General features: G+C 40.9%; 1 protein-coding gene across 2 annotated transcripts; it reads left to right on the top strand.

The window, feature by feature from the left end:
- The first annotated feature begins 738 nt into the window (after positions 1 to 738).
- On the top strand, positions 739 to 13,119 carry LOC310842840 (TPA-induced transmembrane protein). 2 transcript variants are annotated; one of them, XM_083734982.1, is made up of 7 exons: positions 739 to 913; positions 3,721 to 3,986; positions 5,561 to 5,684; positions 7,339 to 7,496; positions 9,406 to 9,476; positions 10,890 to 11,089; positions 12,137 to 13,119. In XM_083734982.1, the coding sequence occupies exons 2-7, from the start codon at positions 3,900 to 3,902 to the stop codon at positions 12,154 to 12,156; spliced, it is 660 nt and encodes a 219-aa protein (XP_083591108.1). In that variant the 5' UTR covers positions 739 to 913; positions 3,721 to 3,899; the 3' UTR covers positions 12,157 to 13,119. The 2 variants fall into 2 exon arrangements, with proteins under 2 accessions (XP_083591108.1, XP_083591109.1); XM_083734983.1 differs by lacking the exon at positions 739 to 913 and having other exon boundaries at positions 3,565 to 3,986; positions 7,342 to 7,496.
- Positions 13,120 to 14,618: the final 1,499 nt, after the last annotated feature.

Below are 14,618 nucleotides of genomic sequence, written 5' to 3'. Positions count from 1 at the left end.
CTGACTGGGAAATGACACAGTTGACACACCAGCCAAAGCTGGGGGTAGGTGCTCTTCACCATGGAGGCCACCGGAACTCCCATGGACAGCAGTGATTTCAAAAGCACCTCTAAACAGTTGAACAGTCAATGTTTCCAAATGAACACATGCCCTACCTATCTTCCAAGGTTGGTGTTGGAAAAAACAGTTTTTCATTTGGTGATGGGGCTAATGAAAGAGAAACAGTCTGATTTTTTTTGAGATGGAAGTAACTTTAGGGAATTCAAAGGGCTTATACAATAAGTACTTATACAATAAGTATGGCTAATCTGTGGTCTTCCATATACTGTTGGATTCACATCCATTCTAGCTTTCGGAGGGTCAAAGGTTACTTGACCATGTTATACAGGCTGCCTAAGAATCTGCTTGTTCCTCTACACTCAACTTGTTAAAATAAAATAAAATAACCAACATCAAGCATTACAGGAGCACTACATGACTTGTCAACATTAACCTTGTAAACACCTGCCACTGCAACTTCCTTCTGCTCAGGAAGTGGTGAGTACGAAAAATGTAGAGCCGTAACATAGCAATAAACAGATAAACAAATAACAGAGCGATATACTAAGTTATACTGAAGCTAAAGAACTGTGAATGAACTCTGGACATCCGGGTTATGTGGAAAAGTGAAGCAACCCACTAGCACAGTTAATGATTCATCTGCAGTTTCACCTCCTGAGCAATAACACATAATATTCCCACATTCTCCCCTGTCTGGTTAAGAAAGAACCAATGGAGAGTGAAAGGGACTAAACATTAAAAGAAAACAAGAGAAAATTCTGTTGGAAAGATAATGGGTTCCAGGCACACATTAAAAGATTGCAGCTTCAAAGTGAATTCAGAATTTCAGGCTGCTGGACTGCATAAACTTAAGGTATGCATTTAGATTCTTCCTTTACATGTATACTCAAATAAATGTGATGACAAATGCTTTTTTTATTTTTTAAAATATCCTTGTGTTTTGTCAATTTCCCCTTTTGCTTAACTTGACCTATTTTGTCTAATTCAATATAGTACAGCTTTGATGCCCTAGGTAGTGTTACATCTGCACAGCTCATTACTATAAACTCACATGTACGCTCACACAGTGTTCTGGCCAAAGTCAGTGGTACTCAGAGTGGGCCCACTGAAAGAAACAAGAATTTCAATGAACCTACTCTGAATAGAACTTAGTTGAACACAACCCACCCACACAATATTGTGTGTTGTGAACTTGGGTAATTAACCTGAGTCATGGAAGGTGCTTTCCATGTGAAAATACCACTGTATCAGAATCTAGATTTGTCTGACAAAGCCCGAGAATCTTCTGGGAAGAGATGCAAGACTTTTCTTGTTTAGATGAAAGCCAAGGATGCAGAAAAGTGACTTAAGTATATTATGCAAAAAAGGACCAACAATGTAATCTTACTCACATTTACTCAGAAGTAAATCCCATTGAGTTCTCTTGGATAAGTATGTATAGGGCTACAGCTTAAACTGTGTACATTTTTAGCTAATATACACATTTCTACGAAGCATATTTCCCTATAACAATGCCTTTTTGTATTTGTGTGTGCGTGTGTTTTAGTTCAATCCATTCTGCAAATGCCCAGAGTTGGTAACAGTTTCTGGAGGAAATAGCATGAACATCCACATCAACAGCAACTATGTCATAGTTCTATTTGTTTTCTATACACACCATGTTTCATTCCTTCTGAGTCTGAACCTCAGAGAATAGCATCAGTCAGGAATCTAAAAGAAATAAATTATGTAATGAATAAAATGTTATCCAGCTCTTTCAAATTCCAAAGTCTGCATTTGCTCCACAGGTGGTAGTGGTTGCTGTTGTTTTGAAACTACAGATGTGTTCCCAAAGATCCCCACAGGGCTTTTAAAGCTGTAAAACTTTAAGCCCTTTGGAGGAATTGGAATTAAAACTAATTTTGGTAAAAAGCAAAAACAAAACAGAAACCTGTTGTATATGACATTTCTTACTGGGTTTATTTTAAATGGCTATGACAGAATTTAAACTCCGTGTTTCCTATTCAGCTTAAAGAGTAGTGTTGTCATTTTCAAACTGGGGCTTTTGTGGGAGCAGGAAACTATTTACCATGAGTTGTGTAAATAAAATGTGCTCATTTGGATTGCAATATAAAATGAGCAAAAAGTGACTCATATTCATTACATGAAAGGACTGGTTAACATCACTGTTCATTTTGGGGGGGTCCACCAAGTGCATGGTGAGAACAAACACAAATGCACTTAGGTCAATGCTACACCTGCCATGGGATGTCTAATGTTTCTCAGAAAGCTGGTTGCAAATTCACCAGTGATCCGAGTGAGCGGTGATCGTATTCATTCTCACAGGACCTCTGGAAAAGGCCACCTGAAACGATCAAGATAAAAGGAAGGGTATAGTGCAATCACATACATATTTCTGATTGCACTATTGTGATTACAGTGGTACCTCAGGTTACATATGCTTCAGGTTACATATGCTTCAGGTTACAGACTCCGCTAACCCAGAAATATTACCTTGGATTAAGAACTTTGCTTCAGGATGAGAACAGAAATCATGCCATGGCCTCCTGCTACTGCCGTGCCCCTGGAGCACGATTATAATATTAAGGCTGAACTCCTACGCAGACTTATTTGAGTCACATAAAATATGATGGCACTTACAGACATCAGGGAAGGTTTTAATATGTGACATTTTAATGTATTTTTAATCTTTGTTGGAAGCCGCCCAGAGTGGCTGGGGAAGCCCAGCCAGATGGGCGGGGTACAAATTATTATTATTATTATTTTATTTATTTACTGCTGGGTGGACATGCTTTAAGTTTAGCTTGAACTAGTCACTGTGAAGTTGAAGATGCATAACTATAGTCTCAGGTGACATGACTTTACAGCCATGGAAGCCAAGTGTGATATCTCAATAGTAAGAAACAGACACTAAAGTTGCAATAATAAACTCACTTACCCAGGAATAAATCCCACTGAAGTCAATGGGGCTTACTTCTAAGTAGACATGCAGAATATTGTGCTATGAACCCTTGCAACAGTACTCTAATGTTACAATTCTGCATTTGTTTATTCAGAGGTACTGTAAGTGCCATCATGTTTGATGCGACTCAAATAAGTCTGCATACGAGTTCAGTCTTAATATTATATTTCATTCTTTCCCAGTTGGCTTAGTAGGTCCAAGTCTATATTTACAAAATTCCTTCAAGGAATTAATGATCGAATGTTCTTTGAAAATGCCAGGGTTCTCCTGGGGTCCTTTAGGCAAGATTATTATCTAGATATATGTAGTTATTAGTCTAGCAATTAGCCACTGTCAGACAAAAGAAGCTTTGTATATAATTTGAATTTTTCCAGCTCTCACCTACAATCACGGTTTTTTGTGCTAGCGTTCTTTGATATCTAATAAGGCCATCCCTGTCAAGGATCTAGTTTCATTCTTGTACAAGCATGAGCTTTTATTTGTCACTCCAGCAAGGGCTGGGCTGCCTCAGGTTATATTACCTGCTTGTGTCTGCAGAAGGCAGGCTTACCAAACTGGAAAATCCAGCCTTTCTTTGCACAACCCTCGAACGAGACTTTGCATTTCCTGAACGCTGATAAAACTGGGACTTCTCAACTTTTACGTATTGATTTTTCCAAGCGCTCACTTGAAATCTATTTTTTGTTTTTGTTTTGAAGCATTCCAGTCTATCGTCCTGTTTCAGGGGCACAGGATATGGGACACGGGAACAATAGAAACTTTTTGGCTCTGGCGTGTTATCATCAGAAACATACCCAGGTTTGATAATGCGGAGGACGTTAGTTTTTCCTGCTCACATGTGCTGTGTTGAAAAGTTCTTCACGGGGAATAAGAAGCAATGAATGGCCATGAGACCATTGATTTACCAGCATTAAGCAATGAAGAACGGGAGCATGAGCCTCTTAATCCTGAAGCCCATAATGAGGTAAGCCACTGAATTATTCACTTTCTGTTTGGTAAAAGTGTGTTACTACAATTAATCTGCATTGTTTCAGAATAATAAAGAATTCTCTTGGGACAAGCTTTGACTTTAACAGTTTTAAAGGGTGTGTGTGTGTGTGTGTGTGTGTGTGTGTGTGTGTTTCACACAGAGAAATTGGAAAATTCAGTGTGAAACACCCCCATTTAACAGATACAACACCTGTTTCTCACTAAGATTACCAACATATCAGTTTCAGGGGTGCAGCGATGCATGAATCAGCCAGTTTCAGTTTCTCTCACTTCCTCATTTTTCTAATCTGAATCTTGCCACATTTCCACATCAGTTTGCAACTTTTAAAAAAGTTGTGAAAATTCACCAGCATTTTCGTGTGTGAATTTCGTGTGTGAAAAGTCTTACATTTATGTATCTTATGTATACATGGTTTTTGACTAGTAAAACCAAGGTGGGTTGTGATTAGTTTACAATTAAGCCCTATGTATGTCTGCTCAAAAGCAAGAGCCATCAAGTTCAATGGGACAGGTAAATGTCTCTGAGGTGGCTGCCTTAAAAGAGTTATCACTCTCCCCCATTCATTAACAGTTCTTAGAGTGGGGGGGAGAATCTGCACATAAATAAAAGATATACCCTATACTTTTACAAGTTCAGATATTAAAATTCAACATGCTAACAACAATCTCAGTTCTCAAAGTGTTGCTTCTTATAAAGCAAACAATAACACACACAAAAAGATGTTGCTATCAGCAGGTTGAGGTGATCCCCAAGGCTTGCTGAAATACAAACAAATCTTGGGGGGGGACCTAACATGTTGGGAAGGTGGGAATCTGGTGAGAAGAGGGATGGAGTGGAGTATTGTGGGGGAAGCAAACAATACGGTCAACAGTACAATGTGTGAAAAGTGCACTCAGGCACTCAACATTGCAACATTTCATTGCAGTTCTCAGTTGTTAAAATAAAACGTTTAAATCTGCATGTGATTTATTCCTAGGTAGTCACACACATGTTGCAACTCTATTTTTTTGTAATGTGATGTGCTCACTATCATATTTATGGCGCAAGAACGTGGATTTCAAAGGCTACAGCTATTCACACCTGAAACTGTTGTAACCCTATGGCTCTTTATTCTCAACAAAGAAGGTGCTGGTTTAAGCAAGTATGCATGTGATAGCAAACATCCTGCTTAGCAAACACAGATGTTTACTAAAGGTGTAACAGTTAGCTCTTCAAGCTAGGAACTTAGTATGACAGCTTCTACTTGCTGAATTCCGAGCTCCAACATCTCCTTTTGGGGTTTCCAATATTGTTACAGATTTGGGAGTAGGAAGAATGATGCTCCTGAGATGTTGTTGGACTCCAACTCTTGTCAGTCCCATCCAGCATGAGCAATGGCCAGGGATCATGGAAGCCGTAGTTCAACAACATCTAGAGGCATTGGTTACCTTGATCTACAAGGTGAAATCTAATACATGTGTGTTGGAATAATTTAATTAGAGATTGCTTTTAGTCTTTCACATAACTTATTAACATATTTCCCCCCTTTTACTCTTTTATTGTGACAGACGCCAGCCTACTTCAAGTCATGTTTTGAAACTGTTTTTTGGAAATGCAAGCTGTGGATGATTTTAACTTCCGCTTTTCTGGTGTTGATTCTTGTGACTATTCTAAGTTTAGTTTTCTATTCAGGTATGTGCCCTTCTTCTGATATGAAATGACATCAAAGATATGTGGGGAGAACTACTCCCCACCATGGTCTCAATCCATCTCAAGTTACTTGTGACTTACAGGGCAGTCCTTAGATGATGTCTACACCAAAGTAAGTCCTACTGAGTTCATTGGGCCTTACTTCCAGGTAAGTGGGTATAGGATTGAATCTGAATTCCCACTGGAAAGCAATGGGACTTAATGTAGTCATCTAGATTGGGACTTCTATGGCAGCGTACACACCATACATTTTAAGGACACACATACCCAAGAATCCTGGGAATTATACTTTATTGCCACAGAGCTACAATTTCCAGAATCCTTCGCAAACTACAGTTCTCAGGATTATTGAAGGGGGGGTGCTTTAAATGTAGAGTGTGTATACAGACAGTGTTTCTATGATAGTTCTGTGTGAGGAGGGGGTACTCCTGTGGATTAGAAATGGCACAGAATTTAAAACCAGCATTGCCCCTGCAGTTAGACATTTATCTGAAGACTTGGAATCAAGGCTCACCTCTGCCTTGAACTTCTTATGTGATCTTGGGCAATGGGGCTACAGATGTTTCGACCCTCCAGATGTTTTGGGACTACACTGGTCCTGTTAGCTAGGGATGATGGGAGTCGTAGTCCCAAAACATCTGGAGGGCCGAGTTTGCCTATGCCTGTGCTTTGACTATGAGGCAAAACTGACAGAACATTCAAAATTTAACATGTTATAGTTGGTTTAGAAATGGTTTTCAGACTTATTCAGTTTTCAACACACTTTTATTTCTTTGGGGGGTTATAGATCAACACTGAGAATGAAACATGTTTATTACACATAAAACGGATAAGTGTTAAATTCCCCTCCTGAGCACTGTGTTCCCAATCTGAACTTTCACCACAGCCGCTTTATTTATACAGAGCACATGATACTATTCATCCTATGCACTGTGTCGAGTTAGGTCCCAAGAGATAGCTGTGTCTGTATGCTTTGAAAGAGAGGCACAACCAGTCTCTGGGTATGCTAGCATTACTTCTGCTTTGAATTTGGCCCTGGGAGTAAATGTAAGCATGTCATCTGCATGTGTATTGAACATTCACTGAAATTTCAATTAAAAATGTAAAAGGGGAAGAGCGTGAAAGAGCCTAAATGTGTACAGACTGTACATATACTTAGAAAACTTTTCAAAGACAAGGTCACTGGTTTTATTTAGTTGCTTCACAGTTTTTCCATGCCTCTTTTTCAAGAATCTTGATCATGTGAACTGAATTTTCCATGTCCAGTTTGTATGCACATAGACTCATCTGTGCTTGAATGCAGGTATATGGCTGGGCATAAAGCCATCATTCTACTCTCTGCCCATCCACTGCTGTCCACAGGTACATGGGATGGAATGGGCTGTATCTGCAAGGTTCCTGCACTGAGCAGGAAGTTTGTCTAGATGTCCTCCAACTCTAATCTCCTATGATTTTGCAACAGCCCACAGCCCAAACCACTGATCTTGGTTTAATGAAATTGAAATATAGACATGGGTTTCATCTCATTGAGAGGAAGGTGTTGTTGTTGTTGTTGTTGTTTAGAATCACTATATGATGAAAAATATATTGGCTAGCTTGTGAGAGTTACTACAAATACTTTTTATTATTATTCTAGCAGTTTACATAGATGAAGATGACTACTGGGACCCTGAATCAATAACAAATGGCAGTCTTCATAATTTCACAGGGATATTAAAAATTCACTGTAATAATCCTGACCTGGAGCTCTCAGAATCAGCATTTAAGTTGATTTTTGAAAATCTTAGTAAGAGGGTAAGTTTTCCAGCTAAAGTCCCATGGTGGTATCCAGTGACATCATTGCACAAACTGAACAGTTTCTGGTGGTGCAACAGAACTCCCTTTATGTCTCTTCCTGTATTTATTCATTCTGCCACTTCATCCTGCATTGAGCAGTATATTGGACTGGATAACCTTCAAGGTCCTTTCTAACTCAAATGATCACATGATCTCACACATGAACATATTTTCTGTCCCATTCTTATAAGGCACAAGAGCCTCATCCTTAGGAGATGGGTCATAGGTCAGTAACAGAGCATCTGTCATGCATGTGGAGAGTCCCAGGTTCAATCCCAGGCATCTCCAGATAGGGAAGAGAATTTCCCTCTGTCTGAAAGCCTGGTGAGTTACTGCCAGTCAATATAAGGAGGGAAAGATGGAACAGTCATCTCCTCCACCCCATACAATCTCCAGGTAGGAAATTATCATGTGCAGTCATTTCTTGGAAGTTTGTTTACACACACACACACTGTGAAGCCACAAAGCTGCTCTAAACATACCAAAATATTTAAAAGGTTGAAGAAATAAGGAGGCAGCCCTAGGACCAATCCCTAAGCACTTCCCTCCCTCTTGGTGAAAGTGGGTGGATTTGTCCACCCGTCAACAAACAAACATGGAGCCAGTTCTGGGGGAAATGAAATCTGTTCAGAATGGCTCTGTGGTGAGCCATCCATCCTTACTGCTGCTTGGGGTGGCAACAATCAGCCAAACAAAGTATCCCTCTCTATTTTGAATAGAATATTCCAATGACATTATTCTTATGTCATGATGTGTTGACCAGGGGCACCAGCTCTATGGGGCCAAGGTATTGTGCCCCCCCCAATATCTGCTAGGAGCCCCTCAGTGTTGAGGGGATGGAGGAGGCCCAGTGCTGATCTGAGCATGGCACAGCTTCAGTGGCTGGCTCCTGAGTGCAAGAGAGGAGGAGCCACCAGCCATTGAAGCTGTGTCATGCTGGGACCCACACTCAGCCTCCTCCCAACATGCACATGAGCGCCGTGCACTAGGACCCCTTAATCTTGGGTGCAAGTCAGTGCCTCTGGTGTTGTCGTTCCCAGGATCATTGTTGGTGGAAGAAAATGACTCCTCTCATTGCCCAAACAGGTCAGCTGCATCCCTTCCAGGAATGTGCCTGAGAATAATATGATGCAGTGACAATTGCACTAGGGCCTTCTAAGCTACACAAAGCCTGGTCTAACTGATGGTGGTATTTGCATTGTGCATATCAGTAATCCCTTGGGTAACCTAGTCAGAATGTTAAGACAACATTTCCCCCCTTAGAAAAGCAGGAAGGATCGCTACTTGGGAACTAGTTGGGAAATAAAAGTGATAGGAAGGTGTACTTTTGCCTTCAAGGAAGGAAGGTAGGGTGTAATTTAGGCAAGCAAAATGTCAGAAGGAGACTTAAGTAATTTGTAATCTAAAGTAATTTGTAACTCTGTAGCTGACATTTCTGAAATGTTATAGCCCATAATGTCACGGAGTGTCATGAAGAATAGCTAAACAATATCAATGCAATGTGCAATATCAGGAACCAGTGTGGTGCAGTGGTTAGTGTGTTGGTCTAGGACCTGGAAGAGACCTGGGTTCATAGCCTTTGTTTGTTTGTTTGTTTGTTAAATTTGCATACCACCCTTCATCCAAAGATCACAGGACAGTTCACATCATAAAAATACAAAATGAAAAAACATGAAACCCAATGCTTGACCTTGGGCCAGTCACTGTCTCCCAACCTTACTTACTTTACAAGGTTGATGTGGGGAATAAACTAAGAGGATAAGAACCATGTACACCACATGGAGCTCCTTAGAAAGACATGAATGCAATAAATAAATAAATAAATAAATAGATAAGTGTGTCAGTAATTAATGTCTTCTCTCTCAAGCTTACAGATGTATACAGTCATTCACCTGCACTTGGACGGTATTTCATCATGGCTGAAGTTGTTTCCTTCAGGTAGGAAAGGGGAGTCAGCTTCAAGGATTCAATTATGTGATTTAGAACACCTGAAACTGAATGGGGGGAAAGCGTGTTGAGAAAATTTTAACACAGTCCATATTCAATTTCTTAAAATGTTCAGTCCACTTTTTTTTTAAATTGTTTCTTGGTGGCCCTGTTTTGGCTCTACTTCGTTCAGCACTCACCACCTGTTGTAGGGTTACCATTTCCCCCAAAGTGAAAATCCGGACGCAGGCTTTTTTTTTTACTTTTTTGTTGAAGTTGTTGAGCTTTTTTGGAGAACACCCCCTCATTTTTTTTGTTAGCCCAACTTGCCAGTTCAGCAAAAATCTGCCAGGACGCCATTTTTCTCAGTGATTCCTGTACGTGTCTGAGAAAATCTGGATGTATGACAGCCCTAACCTGTTGCTATTAAAGTACAGTGGTACCTCGGGTTACATACGCTTCGCGTTATGTACACATCAGGTTACAGACTCCGCTAACCCAGAAATAGTACCTCAGGTTAAGAACTTTGCTTCAGGATGAGAACAGAAATCATGCTCCGTCAGTGCAGCAGCAGCAGGAGGCCCCATTAGCTAAAGTAGTGCTTCAGGTTAAAAACAGTTCAGGTTAAGAACGGACCTCCAGAACGAATTAAGTACAGTACTTAGCCCAAGGTACCACTGTATTAAGGATGGCAGATGCAATATCAGTCTGCCCAGCAAGCTACATTCATTCCTCTCCACAATGATTAAGGGTGCAGGAGCCCTACAATATAGCTTTGGGGCTTTAAGAAGTTGTTGGTACACACTCCCAGTGAGATTTTTTTTAAAAAAGCCACTCCAACATGAAACAGCCTTGGCCCAGTATACCTGAAGGAGTGTCTCTACCCCCATCATTCAGCCCACTGAGGTCCAGCGCTGAGGACCTTCTGGTGGTTCCTTCACTGTGAGCAGTGAGGTTACAGGGAACCAGGCAGAGGGCCTTTTCGGTGGTGGCACCCGCCCTGTGGAAAACATTCCCATCAGATGTCAAGGAAATAAACAACTATCTGACTTTTAAAAGACACCTGAAGGAACCCTGTTCAGTGAAGCTTTTAATGTTTGATGTTTTATCACGTTTTTAATATTCTGTTGGGAGTTGCCCAGAGTGGCTGGGGACACCCAGCCAGATGGGCAGGGTTTAAATTCTTCTTTCTTTCTTTCTTTCTTTCTTTCTTTCTTTCTTTCTTTCTTTTATTATTTATTATTCTTATTCTTATACTGCCAGCTTACATTCCTTTGATGCAGAGGAGAACACTCCAGACTTTCTTTGTTTTTTGCTCCCAAATGTGCATTTATCACATTACCTCATGAAGTGTATCAAAAGTAGGGGGAAGAATAGGTGTATAACCCAATGACTTCTCATCCCCACAATGTTTCCTTCTTACAGTAAAGAAAACAACTCAGCATCCTACCTTTTAAGGTTCACAGTGCCGCCTGAGACTGAAGAGTTTATGAAGTCTAGAATGAGTGAAGGGTTTGTGATGAATATTTTAAGGCAAAATATTTATGACAAGGAAGAAATGAATGGGCTGAATATACCTGATTGCACAAACATGACGCTTGATCCAACTTCCCTTTCAATAACGCGTAAGTACCTCATGCAATGAAGAACTGTACTCTTTATTTTTAAAAGTGTGAATTTTCTAGAAAGGGTATTTAGTGAATGAACCTCTCTGTAATATTTCACTCCCGTAGCATATACCCAGGGAAGTTATCTGATTAGCACAATAACTTACACCTGCACAATGGGACTCCCTTTCCTCATGTGCCTCCGCCAACCCTAATCTGTTCTGGGGTGTCTTCCAAGCTTCTGGAGAAAATTTGAAGGTGGGGATGCAGGGAAAGGAAGACCTGTTGTGCAGGCATGCATTCTTGTGCCAATGGAACAACTTTGCTCTATGCAACCTTATATGCAGATTCTGTGAATATTCTGATTCCCTTACTGTTGTATAACTCCCAGAATATAAAACAACAGTACAGTCACACCTTGGTTTTTGAATAGCTTAGTTCTCAAACGTTTTGGCTCCTGAACACCGCAAACCCGGAAGTGACTGTTCCGGTTTGCAAACTATTTTTGGAAGCCGAATGCCCAATGGGGCTTCCACGGCTTATGATTGGCTGCAGGAGTTTCCTGCAGCCAATCAGAAGCTGCACTTTGGTTTCCGAACATTTTGGAAGTCGAACGGACTTCCGGAACGGATTCCATTTGACTTCCAAGGTATGACTGTATTGTCATTGGTTCTACATAGTGGAGTTAATAACCACTTGCTTAACCTGCTCAAACAAGTGCAGGCCCTAAGATTCTTTTGAGGGAAGGCATGGCTGTTTAAGTGGTATAATAGTGCTTTAAATGTACAGTGTGGATGTGGCCTTTATGTCTGATCAAATATTGCATAGATAATAACTTTATGATCCAGAAATAGGCTGTGTGTGTATGTGTTGGGTTATGTGGTGTGTGTGTGTGTTTGTGTTTGTATGTATGGCACATATATAACAGTTGGTTATATGTTTGTATATTTGTGGATGAGTGAAAATTAGAGAAGATAAATTAGGGGAGATGTGCCAATCAGTTATTAGTTTTAGCAATGGCTTTCTTTCTTCTTTTTAAAAGTAATAATATTCTTGTTTCTAAAGAAATACAGACTGGCGAATAGTACGAGGAAGCGTGAATAGTAAGCAGACTGGTGGAGCTCCAAAATGTCATCAGAGGAAGGGTCATATATGGAAACAATGGCATCTTGTTCAAAGAACTATGGATCATTTCCAGCATGTCTTCAGTCCTCTTACTGAAATCAAGAACTTCAGGAGAATATGACTGCATCAGTCAAGTGGATAAGATGGTGGCCCCTGGCAATGTTATAGATGCCCGTTTAGAAGAACATATGAGTTTGTTAGACTGCTATCTGACCACAACCAAATCTGGTTGTTTGAAGCTTGATGAAAGGAGAGTTCCAGAACATAGACACATAAGGCTTCATTCAAGCTTGAGCTGCTCCTTAGTATCATGAACCCAAAGTTAGTAAGGAATCATTCTGAAAGCCATTTTGGTTTCTCAGTTATGAAAGTCTTTCCAAGTTTCTCATCAGACTGCTGGACTGTGTGTATTAAGATGTCCAGATTCATGTTTTATTGTGGGAGTGTTATGACACTATAAGAGTGTTTTAGTGGTGGATATATTCTGATTAGTTGTTCTGTTATTCTTGCATCCACATTACTGCTGCCTGGAGGGGTCTATAATGCGACAAAATCTGGACAAAAAACCCCAGACATTTGTGTGGTATGAAAAGTTACAGGATAAACTCTGGTTGGCAATGAAGTAGTATGACCACCCTAAAACATGTGCAGGCATAAATAGTATGGTAAGCAGGATCATGTGTGATTCAATAGCATCAGAGGCATAAATCATCATGAATGTGCAATGAAAGGGACATCTAGAGGGACACAAATAGAAACAAAAGCTCAGTTGTTGTATAATAAAATGATTGTGCTAAAATGCCTTAAATGTTAAGCAACAAAGTTCTATTTTTTTAATTAACCAATTTTTTTTATGTCGGTTGCTTCATTTTCCTCTTATGGTGGATGAAATGTGTCATCAGTACAATATGCTTGTTTCAAAACCCTGGAGTGAGAATCTGTGTGTTTAGTGAAGGGACAAAGCAAACCATATTGGCCCTACAAGGATAGTTTTGTTTTCTGAAATCTGAATTCTCCTCCGTTGCATCTAATGGCAAGAGGTTGCAAACCCTGGGAGCTGACGCTGAGAAGGTCCACTCAAATTCCCACCAAACATGCTTGAGAAGTTGAAATGTATAATATCTTTAAGATATTAAGATGCAGGGAAACTCATATCAGGGAATAGTTAGATATCTTAATTTTGATAGATCATAATCAGCACTTTGAATTGTGCCTGTAAACAGGTTGGTGGTCACTGAAGCTGCTACAACATGACATGAGAGGTATATGCTTCCTATCACTGGCCTTGGTCAATAGTCTGAGTGTAATATTCTGATACAGCTGGAGTTCCTGAACACTCTTGAATGGCAAGCCCAGAGATGTAACTAAGGCAGGTCTCACTGAATCCAGATCTGACATTTTGAGGAACAGAAGCAGTGGCAGATACCTGTATATAATCACTCCAGGCACTGGAGGAGGTACAGGGGTGGGGTGGGGGGAGTGCACCATCCCTGGCACCATCGGGGAGGGGGTTACCATCGCGGCCGCCCTCCAGACATGCACCATGCACCCCCCACTGCACCGGGTACCACGCCCCCACAGGTGACTTACATTGCCCCCAGGACGCACGTCACGCTCCTCACGGGTGACGTGCTATGCCACCGTGCCATGCGCCCCTCCCCACAGGGTGGTGTGCCACACCCCCAGGATGCGCATCACATCCCGGGATATGCACCAGCCATTCCCTTGCCTGCTCTCCGCCCCCGGTGCCGGAGCATACAGCTTTGCCACTGACTCCAGGCAACTTCTGATAGCTGGGTAGCCAGTTTCAGGGCTGAATCCAGGAGTGCGCCCAAACTACAAACCTGAGTCTTCAGAGGAAGTGCAACCCTATTCAAGATAGGCTGAGCCCCTCTTCTCTGATCTGCCTTATTACTGGCCAGAAGCACCTCCAACTCTCCTAGATAAAGCTTCAGTTTGTTCACTCACATCCATAACATCAGACACTGAGGACTTCACATGACACTAAATACATGTTTGTATTTACTGTGCTGGCTTTTTCAAAATGCAAATTATATCAGTGGTGTTGATAATTAATGGTATCAGAGCTTTCATGTGGGGAAGGATTTAACTCTTTCCTCCTGAGGAAAACCCCTCTTCTGGTGTCACTAATGCTTTGGTAGGAAAAGCCCCATTAGCTCCAATGGGGGATTTCCTACCAATACAAATGTTTGCTTCAGTGGAGGGTTTTTCCTCAGAACTGCAACAGGTGGCTAAGGAGTTAAATCACTCTTCTCTACCTGCTGTATGGCGATAATTATGCTATTTGCATTTTTTTTTAAAGAAACCCCTACATTTTCAATGCAAAGCCATATTTAATGTCATGCATAGCTGGAGTTTGATTCAGAACTTGAACAGCTCCCTTGGATTTAGATGGAAAGAG

The sequence above is a fragment of the Podarcis gaigeae genome, assembly GCF_964106915.1.
Source record: "Podarcis gaigeae genome assembly, chromosome: 4".
NCBI lineage: Eukaryota > Metazoa > Chordata > Lepidosauria > Squamata > Lacertidae > Podarcis > Podarcis gaigeae.
This window is presented reverse-complemented; position numbering and strand designations above follow the sequence as displayed.

Coding starts and splice junctions, on each gene's coding strand:
- LOC310842840 (XM_083734982.1), top strand. CDS start 3,900: ATGAATGGCCATGAGACCATTGATTTACCAGCATTAAGCAATGAAGAA. Junction 5,685..7,338: donor AAGTTTAGTTTTCTATTCAG/GTATGTGCCCTT, acceptor TTATTATTCTAG/CAGTTTACATAGATGAAGAT. Junction 11,090..12,136: donor AACTTCCCTTTCAATAACGC/GTAAGTACCTCA, acceptor TTGTTTCTAAAG/AAATACAGACTGGCGAATAG.